This window comes from Doryrhamphus excisus, linkage group LG17 (genome assembly GCF_037039965.1).
Source record: "Doryrhamphus excisus strain RoL-2023G ecotype Guam linkage group LG17, RoL_Dexc_Guam_v1.1, whole genome shotgun sequence".
Taxonomy (NCBI): domain Eukaryota; kingdom Metazoa; phylum Chordata; class Actinopteri; order Syngnathiformes; family Syngnathidae; genus Doryrhamphus; species Doryrhamphus excisus.
This window is the reverse complement of record NC_136373.1, coordinates 3,368,486-3,379,204: the sequence shown is the minus strand read 5'-3', so window position 1 is coordinate 3,379,204 and position 10,719 is coordinate 3,368,486. Positions and strand designations below refer to the sequence as shown.

Below are 10,719 nucleotides of genomic sequence, written 5' to 3'. Positions count from 1 at the left end.
ATACATAACAAATAATCTGTGCGTCAGTATAACTTAGTTAACAAGAAATACATTGTCAACAATAACATTGTAAGGACTTTATAGGTAAATATATAGTTTAAACTGCTTCTAATTGAAAATATTGATAAGTTGGATATATTGACACATTTTTATTCAAATATTTATGACGTAATATGTGATAAATTTACATAAAAACACCTAAAACGAAATTGCCAATAAAAATGTAGCTAAATAGCACCACCTAGTGGCAAGAGTTAGTCATTCGTCAACCGTCAAAGTTAACAAAAAAGAGTGTTAGTGTATAGTTAAGAAAAGACTATAACATTAAGTCTAGCTTTATAGAAACGTGTTACGTGTTCATATGCTGAAGTTGACAAAAACGGGACATTTTTTTCAATGTTACAAACGCAGCTGTCACTGAAATACCTCCACGCGAGAACAAGAGACTGCGCATGCGCGGAGATGCCATCTCGACGAGACGTCACCGACTACGCTACTAGACAGAGAGGTAAACAAGCTGCTGGTTATTCCTTGAAACTTTCGTGGCGCCATGGTTGCAATTTAAAAGCCGGCGTGATTTATGAAGGCGTATAACTCGTCGCTCGTTACGAAACTTGTCAAGGGAGACTTTTCAGCCGCCGCTGCTGAGGTGGTCGCTGTTAGCTTGTTAGCCCTCCATGGAGGTACGAGGCACCAACTCTCGTTTTTACTCACCAAACTTAAATGAACAACTCGAGGCGAGCGGAAGTTTCATTGTCTCTGCTTGTTTACTAGACCACAGCGTCATTTGTCAGAGTTTTTACACTTTCTTTATGGCCTTAATTGACACACTTTATTCCCTCGCTAATCCAACATTAGCAGAGAGACTAGCAAGGGGCGGGGCTTTGCTATCTCTGACAGCACAGACGACAAATGAAAAGTCGGAACGCGGGTCCTCGTTGTTTTCTGGCCAATCAGATGCTCTCATGGAGGACCTATACAAACCTAACAGGCCGACATGTCAAATTCTATCGAAAAGTTCATTTAAAAAATGTGAAAATGTGTGTTTTATTTCATGACATTCACATAACTGATAATCCACATGCTTAACTAAACTAAACTAAACAAATCTTTTGAATGATTGAGTTTCTACAACGTTTGAACAATTTGCACTCCACTGATTTTGTAGGCCGATCCACAGTGTATTGTATTATCTGGCTACTGGAGGTCATCGTTGTTTCTCCTTTTATCAGCCTAAAATGTAATTTAGCGACACAAAATAAACTCTCTCAGTCATGGAATACAAAATAAATATTTACATAAATAAAAAAAATAGTGTTACAATGATTGAGACTTCATTACATAGCAGGCGAATCATACACAAAGTGAAACATTAGCTCTAAAATTCATGTTTTTAAAACTCTTAGACTTAGAAGTTGTTAATTATATATATTTTTATATCAGAAGTAGTAATAATAACATTCTCCTCAGATGAAGACTCCTCCAGACAGGACGGGCATAAAGTTTGAGGTTGGCGCTCAACTCCAGGCCAGGGACCGCCACAAGAACTGGTACACACTGGTTGACCCATTCTAATGTCCCATTCGAGTGGCCTTGGAATTACTGACTTTATTTGTCAGGTACTCGGCCACCATTGAGAAAATTGACTACGACAAAGAGCGAGTCCAGGTCCACTATCGTCAGTGGAGCCGCCGCCATGATGAGTGGTTCCAGTGGAACTCGCCCTACCTGCGCCCGTTGGAGCGAGTCAGTCTGAGGAGGCGTGGCCTCACTCAGACGAGCTCGTCAACGGTATGACACACAATTAGACAAATACAGCGTGACCTGTGTAGTCACTTTATCTTGTCTTTATGTTGAAGTTGGTTCCCATTTTCTTGCATTCACAATTGTTGTTATTTTTTAGTACAGGTTTCTAAATCCTTTTTTTTTCTCTCTCTCTCTCTCAGTCGTTTGTTTCCGGCACAAAGGTTCTGGCATGTTGGACCGACTGTCGTTTCTACCCGGCCAAAATCCTGCAGGTCAACAAGGACGGTGAGGCTGAACGTAAAGGTCCCATGTTATAGTATTTTTCATCAGTTCTCAGTAAATAATGCGTATTTGAGGTCTGTTGTCCACTTTATGCACCGCACTTGTCAAACATAATAGCTACCAAATATACAAACATACGCATACAACAATGTAACATTAAGGACTGGTACAGGAGGACGCAAACGTTTGCAACACTAGCTATGTTAGCTACAATGCTAACATTACACTCTTGTTGTAAAGGCAGCATCATGCTGAGCCTATTTTTTTTGTTGTTTTGCATTCCTTTCCAGACTATGGTTTAGTGTGTGTGTGTGTGTGTGTTTCAGACTCCTACACAGTCCGGTTCTACGATGGTGTGGTTCGAACCGTAAGGCCCACTAAAGTCAAACCTTTCCAGAGAGTAAGAAAAACTAGTCGTATTGATCCTGATTCAACTAATCACAGTAGTGTTTATTTGAAGTCTTTATGTTTGCTTGTGTGTGTGTAGAAATTGAGACGTGAGAAGACGGCGGTGGGAAGCGAGGGGTGGGAAGAAGGAGAGAGCGAGGAAGAGCAGGAGGCAGAAGGAGGAGAGGAGGTGGAGGAGAAGGAAGAAAAGAAGGAAGATGAAGGTGAGAAGGAAGGAAGCACAGGGAGTGAGCGGAGACCACAAGCTTCATCATCATCATCATCATCATCATCATTGCCTCCACCAGCCAAGAAGAGGATCCATGACAGTAAATAAGTCAAATTGGCAAATGACACCCCTCCTCCCCCCACACTCTTTCTTTACTGGAGGGTGACCCGCACTTCTTCTCTTTCTCCAGCCGAAAACAGTGAGACTCACAAGCAGCCAATCACAAGCGAGCTCAGCCCATCAGCTGTCCCAAACCCCGCCCACATCGACAAAGGTAAGCACAAGGAACATATTTTGCTTTTTCTGCTTGTGTAAAACAACTTGGAAATGTTGATCAATTATATTTAGAAAAATATGTACTTGCCACCTGCACAACTAGTGGGTCATTTATAGGGCTGGGCGATATGGACCAGAACTTATATCCTGGTATATTTAGGTTGAATTTTGTAATTATCAAATTATCATTAATGTCAACAACTCCAAAATACTTCAAACCGTATTATTTTTAGGTAAACATAAACACAAGCATGTCCTTATGTTGTCCCAGAGACGCCAACCTGTCACCTGGCTTAGCGACTGTTTGACTGACTTCCTTTTAGTCACTACTGAGGACGGTTAGGTTCCAATGCTGCACACTCATCATTTTGGGCAACGTTGCAACAGTGCGTTCACAAATTATGTCAAAATGCAGTTTCATTTATTATTATTAGCAACCAAATGCTGCACTCAAAAACTTCTACTATGATTTGTGTCATGTATGTATTAAGCGGAACATATTATCAGTAACTTCCTGATCAGTTTGAATGATATTCATACACAAACATATTATTAATGATTCAACAAAGATCATGTTTCCGATGATGTCACAGTCATTAAAGCATTTATGTCACGACCAAAGATACTCCTCAGTCCGTCTCAAAGTGGACTGGTGTATGACCTAATAGCATATTATGATGTAATGTAAAGAGGCAAACATTGCAGTGTTAGCATTAGCCAGGTGAGTGTTGATATTCCGAGGCAACATCACCATGCTACGATGACGAAGCGCAGAGCAGGTACTTGTGAAAAAGCATTGTACATGAGTGCCTCCGAATATCGCTGTGGCTGCGATGACTGTGTACAGTGATGTTGATTAATAAGTAAATAATAATGACTGGTGTGTGTTTTTGTGTCTGCCAGATGTCTTGTTGGAGCGTCAGGCCCACCTGCCCACCACTCACAAATTCAGCAGAGAACCACGTACGTGCACCATTACACATCTCCATCATTTACATCTTGTAAGCAGGATCAAACCACTCCAATGTAAATTTGATAAAAAGTTACACATACCGGTGAATTTCTGTAAATTATATAAAATAATTATGTGCAAATGTATTTGCATTCAGGAGCTCAGTTAAAGGCCCTGAATGTTGATATAACATTTATAATGCTTTATAGCCTTGTTTGCTTAGAAGACATGACATGTTCTGTTCTGTGGCAACTTTCAAAATGCGTTTATACCGTACTTTTCAAGCCAAATGCTTCTTGTAAAGGTGTTCCTTCATTGCAGTAATCAGTGAAATGATCGGCTACTGTAAACAACATTTTGGCATGAGTACTATTTGGATGAAAAATACACTGAACCAAGTCGATAATCTACCTCAAAATGTGTCACACCAATTATGTCCCTTCCAGAGATGAGACTGAACAGCAAGAGCGAGCTCGTCATGGCTAGTGCTACGAACTAAGTAATTTTTGCAAATTTAATGTATGCATTAAAAAATTAACATAATTACAAACAATGTAGAACATTTTTAAGCAAAGTTGATAACTTTGAACTTTGATTATACTCTCATTTGTGGAAAGACATAGTTTGGTAAAGCTTGCTATTTTAGACACAGCCTGCAATCAGCCAGCAGATGGCGCTGTTTCCTCGGAAGACAGCAACATCTGTATATGATATATGAGCCTCATTGAACTATGAATAGTATGTTGTGGAGTTGAACATTTAACTTTGATTGAGTTAAGCAAAATGAGCCTCCCTCCTGCGTCTTAGTATACAGGGTGATCAAGAACCAGCCTCCCCCCATCCTCTCCATTGAGTTGGACCACAATCCCTTCAAGTGTCCATCGGCAGGCTGCACCAAGTCCTTCCGGAAGGCGAGTCTACTGCACTACCACATCAAATATTATCACTCCGAGCAGCAGCAGCCAGATGAGCACAGCAGCGCATCGGAGACGCCAAGGTAGGTTGTTTGCGCCACATCGACGCGTGACGAGTCTTGACTTTTGGAACTTCTGGCTTGGCTTTATTGTAGAAGGAAGCGCTCCACTTCTGAGGGCGGCCACTTCCTGTATGACACAGTCACCTGTCACCATGACGACAGAGAGCTCAGCACCTCACTAACAGGTTGGCTAATTGAACACCCTTATGATGATTATGTCTTAGCGCCGCCATTGTTGGTACCAAAAGGTTGTTTTGGCGGTGTGTTTTCATGACGTATTTGCCTGCCAGCAGAGGTGAAGAAGGAGACGACGAGGGAGAAGATTCATCATGACAGGAAGGAGAGGAAAGACTTCCTGAGAGTAAAACTGAAGAAGAAGAAAAAGAGAAAGAAGAAGAAGAAGAAGAAGAGCCAGGCAGGTAAATATCCCAGCATTTTTAAAGCTTTGCAACTCGACATTAGTTATGTTGCTGGTGTAGGTTCACACAATTTTTTTTGTATAACCTTTTGTTCATTGCATAGGTCCCAATGACGCAAACTGTATTTGACTGCATTTGACATATTTCACATAAGGATTGTGAATAATAGACAAAATTCCCCAGTGCAGATTTCCTTTAAGAGATCTTGGAAAATGTAAAAAAAAATGTTTACAAAGCTGAATTCAAATGAATCCTGGTTTGACACTTTTAACTAGATCTGCACCAACATGGAAAGTTTCCTGATAGTGTCATTGTTTTTAATAATCCTGCTAACAAATAAACTGTAGAAGAAGAACACCCTGGTTCAGGTAGTAAAGGCCAAAGACAGAAATAATAAACTGTATAATGATGATGATGGGGCGGCACGGCAGTCGAGTGGTTAGCGTGCAGACCTCACAGCTAGGAGACCAGGGTTCAATTCCACCCTCGGCCATCTCTGTGTGGAGTTTGCATGTTCTCCCCGTGCATGCGTGGGTTTTCTCCGGGTACTCCGGTTTCCTCCCACATTCCAAAAACATGCTAGGTTAATTGGCCACTCCAAATTGTCCATAGGTATGAATGTGAGTGTGAATGGTTGTTTGTCTATATCTGCCCTGTGATTGGCTGGCAACCAGTCCAGGGTGTACCCCGCCTCTAGCCCAAAGACAGCTGGGATAGGCTCCAGCACCCCCAGGAAAAGCGATAGAAAATAATAATATAATAATAATGATGATGATGTTCTTCTGGTCAGAACTGTGCAGCAGCGACGACGACATCTCGGCACTGCCTCCTGTTGCCTTCACGCTCGGCAAGGACCATCACGGCGGTGTGCACATGTGTAAATGTGAAACGCTAAAACACGCCGACGTGGGCCCAGTACACAACCAGCTTGTCCGCTTTCCAGTCGACGACGGCAGCGACTGGTCAACGCTGACTGCCGAAAGCGGGGAGGACACGCCCTTTTGGTCGGTCGCCATGGAGACGGAGGACTGCGAGGTGGTGAGGTGTGTGTGCGAAGTGGACGAGGAGAACGACTTCATGATCCAGGTGACACACACACATACACCCGCACGCGTGCACTTCCTCCTTTTACAGGAAGTTGTACTTTTTAAAGCAACCTGTGGGAGCTTAGTACTGTGTTTGTTTGTGTGCAGTGTGAGTCATGTTTGTGTTGGCAGCACGGCACCTGTATGGGCTTGTATGAAAACAACATCCCGCACAACTACATCTGCTACTACTGCAGACACTGCACAGGTAGGCCCCCCCGCCCATCATATGGATCATACATGCCTATTTCAGATATCACTCTTTGTGTGGACTCGGTCTTAATGTCTTCCTGCGTTCTTTTCTTTGTGACTCCAGGCTGGAGGCGTGCTCAGCGCTACCAGTCCGAGCCCGACTTGCTGTCGTCGGGTCGTATGTTTGGCCTGTCTTGCGTGAGGGACAACTACTCCGAAGTCAATGCCTCCAAGATCACACTTACCAGCGGCCTCCTGGCTCACACGCATGGTCTCCATCAGGTCCTCAGCGGGCTGCAGCTCAAAATTAGCCTCTTACAGTGAGTCCCAAGATGAGACCAACCCGGTTCGCCGCCGCCGCGCACTTAGCTTCTTTACATAAGTCGTCTTTTCGTCTGTTCACGCAGCGCACCCTCGCACCCTGACCTGCAGCTGTGGCGGTTGCCTTGGAGACAAGAGGAGACGCAAAAGCCGACGGATGGTCCGAGAGGAGAAACCCACGTCAGTTATGTCAGCAGCGAGCACTGCTACCAGAAGCCTGGTGCATCATGGGAGAATAAGAAGCGGGACGAAACCGAGAAGGACTGGCCGATGGTTTCTGTGAAGCTAGAACCACATGATGACCAGAAGGTAAGAACATATCCCAAAGATACACGATCATTCTGCTTTCAGGTGGTATTTGTGAGCTATTTAGTACTTTTACTAAATATACCGATACCGGTCGTCCATGGGTAAGATCAGCCCCGTAAAAGTGATATGTCATATGGATTAACTGTACATTTTTCAATGTATTTATTATGAGTGCTATTGGCCAGGTCCACCATATGGGGCGATTAGGACAATTCCAGGAGTACTTAGTAAAAAATAAAAAATAAAGGGATGGTTTTCCTGGTTACAAACCTTGGTATTGGCTACACGATCTGAAAAAGGAACCATAAAATCACCTTAATTTAGACAAACGCCTCTTTTACTTAACTTACAGTATGAGACGCCTTCTTTAAGGAGACTTGTACTTATAGGTTATATACTTATAGGTTTGTCTGGTATCAGGCCAGGTATCATGCCCCCAAGTGTCAGTATATTGGCACACGGGGGCATGACACTGGGCCTGATACCAGACAAACCATGTGATGATCTTATTATCACATACTATTTAATCATGAGCTTATTATCACGTACTATTTAATCAAAAGACCCATTTTGTTTCCAGAAAATTTTCATTTTTTTCAGTATTATATCTAAACAGTGTAAACACAATAATTGCAAAAATATTTCAACAATAATATTTTATCAACAGTCTTATCAATGTCTGACAATTAAAGTTCCATTCATCAAGTTTGGGCAGCAAAACAAATGCTGTGTGTTCACGCTAGTGCGCTGTTCTCTGATTGGTTGTTTCACGGGCACGATACCAGAGCAGCGCGCTCTGAGTGGACAGCTATGGGGGCTGATACTGGACATGGTTAAACTCTATATTTTATCAGTATCACTGCCCCTGGGATTTGACACAGTATCATTTCGGCCTTTTTCCCGTATCATTCATGGGCGGTTTCTAGGGTACAGGGCCAATTAATACTGTAGGATGTGATAAAGTAAAGGAGCTCTGGCAGGGTTTTTTCCAGGTAGCACGTTAGCGGAACCTGGTGTCTTCCAACGTTGAGAGGCTGGTCATCTAGTCTGATGAATTCAATGACCCTCACTCCTACCCTCCCGACTGTCACGTACATTTGGGGCGAGTGCTGCCCAGCGTTGTTAATGAAATGTGTATTAATGAACACATTTTAATGTGCATCCCCCCACGAGATAGTCGATGCAGACTTTAAATCACTCTGACAAACGGTATATAAAACGCAATGGAGAGAGGGAGCGATGTTTGAAGTACGATGCAGCGAGGGACAACTGCATCTGAAAACACCCTGAGGCTCCATCCTTCCATGTTTCCTCATTGCTGCTGTAAGTCAGCATGCAACTCGTATCAGGTCAAGCCCAGGTGATGCTGGGAAAAATGTGTGAAGGAGAAGCTCCGCACAGCAGACTACTGCTGTTGCTATGACAACTTGATACCACCACCGATGACCTATTTTTACTCGTGAGCAGGCTGACTTTTTCCCTCATCACGTGAATCTTCAGTCGTTCTCCTCCTGATAGTCCATTGTGCATATGCGTGTCTTTAGGAAATAAAGAAGGAGGAGGAAGACACGACGCTGCACGGCGAGGCAGACTGGCATGGCGGGGCCAAGGGGACAAAACACACCGGTGTCGATGAGCACACACATTACGTGACTTCGGCCACAGAGTGCCAGCTCAACCTGCTGGACCACGTGGAGTGTCTTCACCAGCAGATCTGCACCAGGATGGACCTGGTCGAGAAAGACCTGGATGGTGAGATAATATGTGTACATCTAAGCATATTAGCATATTTTAAAAAGGGGGCGTGGGGTGAACACCCTTATTTGGGTTGGGGGTCACCTTTTAGATTCTTCACACTACAGTCAACAAAGTCACAAACTGGTGTCAGATAAATAGAATAGAGCAAATACACACGTGTGTTTACTTATGTACATCGAACGATACAAAAAAACTAAATACACAACATTAAATATAATATTAGCTATTTAAATAGCAGTGCCGCAAAGCATGATGGCATACCCTACTGTTACCCCAATTGTGGCAAATTAGTAAAAGTTGTATAGCGCACATGGTAGAGTGCTTGGATACTCACCCAGAGGTGGTTGGTTCAATTCCTGATTTGAGTTCAAACTACAAATTTACACTTAACTTTCATTCTACGTTTTAGCTTATTTCCACAGCATTTCAGTCAAGCTTCAGCTTCAGCAAATTCTGCCTTTTTGGGGATTGAAGATAATACTGCACTGCAGTATTATAGTATATATCTCATAGTGTCAATCAAACAATTGGAAGATACCTGGTGTGGTACAAGATGGATTGTTTTTTTTTTTTTTGCTTTTTCTATAGACCAGGAAGTTAACATGACCCATTTTTGTTTCGTCTTCCTCCAGTATTGGAGTCCTGGTTGGACCATTCCGGCGAGCTGGAACCTCCCGAGCCGCTGTCCCGCCTCCCGCAGCTCAAACAGCGAATCAGACGGCTGCTGTGCGAGCTGTCAGTTGTAAGGCGCCTCTCTGTATGCCACTGTCACTGAATCCGAACCTGCTTGGATGACTTGCGCACAGTGGGACGCGTCAGGAGGGTCAAGCACTTGTTTGCAGCGTGACCCCCCCCCCCCAAAAAAACAACACCCTCCCCTTCCCCATGGTGGCAGAGTAACTTAAATTTTTACAATTTAAACGCACATAACATAAGTTTAGCCTTAGTTTAGCATGATTATTTTATCACCCACGGCTACGTTACTTTGTAGATTGCTCTGTTTGATTTTGTGTTCATCCGTAGGAAGTTAAACCAATGAAACATTGACATGCCGATTTGGTCTTCGACTTGCTCACCAGAGCAAGAAATCAAGCGATGATGCTTACTTTAAATAACTAAGCTCAGGTTAGTGTCTGTATGTGTTAGTGGATGCTTTTGGTTTTAGTTTGAGGTCAATCAAACAGACATTTACAACATTTACATGTACACTACATGGACATGTAAATATGGCCGTTTCAAGTTGGACTAGTCGCACAAATTCCCTCGACTCTTGTAACGCGAGTGAAAGCTGTTTTAGCTGCTCTGCTTTTTGTCCACTTCCTGTTTTCCATATAGACGAAAAGACTCCCGACAGATGATGATGACATCATAACATGCTGTGAGTTAACTAAACACAATGTAAAAAGAAAAACACGTTGAATGTTTTCTATTCTTGTATAAGAAACTAAAGTGTAAAAAGGTGTAGATTTTATTTTGATAGCTCCTTAAACGTGCACGAATGAGATCGCCGTTGCACTCTCGTCAGACTCGTATTATTTTAATCCCGTTTCTGTTTTAAAGCCTGGTTCGAAGATGCATCTTTGATTTATTAAAAACTAGAAGTTGCAACAGTGTGGCTCACATGGTTTGTTTGTGACGCATACACACGTCGCGTATTTGAGCAGCAATCGGTCAACATATTCAATCAACCGTTAACAATGCTGCTGCACAAGCTGTCACTTCGCCGCAATGTGTTCACGCTTTGTTTTGGTGCTACAGGTCAGCAGATGGTCACACTGTGTGGCACT

At 43.0% G+C, this 10,719-nt stretch overlaps 1 protein-coding gene across 4 annotated transcripts; it reads left to right on the top strand.

The window, feature by feature from the left end:
* The first annotated feature begins 445 nt into the window (after positions 1-445).
* LOC131136957 (PHD finger protein 20-like) lies at positions 446-10,343 on the top strand. Of its 4 annotated transcripts, none has more exons than XM_058084337.2 (18): positions 446-508; positions 1,471-1,550; positions 1,620-1,791; positions 1,947-2,031; positions 2,355-2,428; positions 2,516-2,744; positions 2,835-2,918; positions 3,824-3,883; positions 4,680-4,869; positions 4,942-5,033; positions 5,142-5,267; positions 6,058-6,132; positions 6,211-6,353; positions 6,461-6,560; positions 6,669-6,864; positions 6,952-7,174; positions 8,719-8,926; positions 9,565-10,343. In XM_058084337.2, exons 2-18 carry the CDS (start codon positions 1,471-1,473, stop codon positions 9,705-9,707), a joined length of 2,280 nt encoding a protein of 759 aa, XP_057940320.2. In that variant the 5' UTR covers positions 446-508; the 3' UTR covers positions 9,708-10,343. The 4 variants fall into 4 exon arrangements, with proteins under 4 accessions (XP_057940320.2, XP_057940319.2, XP_078654188.1 ...); XM_058084336.2 differs by having other exon boundaries at positions 6,058-6,144; XM_078798062.1 differs by having other exon boundaries at positions 6,058-6,353; positions 6,485-6,560.
* The last annotated feature ends 376 nt before the right edge of the window (positions 10,344-10,719 follow it).

Excerpts from the sequence above, each read along its gene's own strand:
- LOC131136957 (XM_058084335.2), top strand. The coding sequence starts at position 1,471 with ATGAAGACTCCTCCAGACAGGACGGGCATAAAGTTTGAGGTTGGCGCT. Across the intron at positions 1,792-1,946 it reads CTCAGACGAGCTCGTCAACG|TCGTTTGTTTCCGGCACAAA; the intron begins GTATGACACACA and ends TCTCTCTCTCAG. Across the intron at positions 5,268-6,057 it reads GAAGAAGAAGAGCCAGGCAG|AACTGTGCAGCAGCGACGAC; the intron begins GTAAATATCCCA and ends TCTTCTGGTCAG.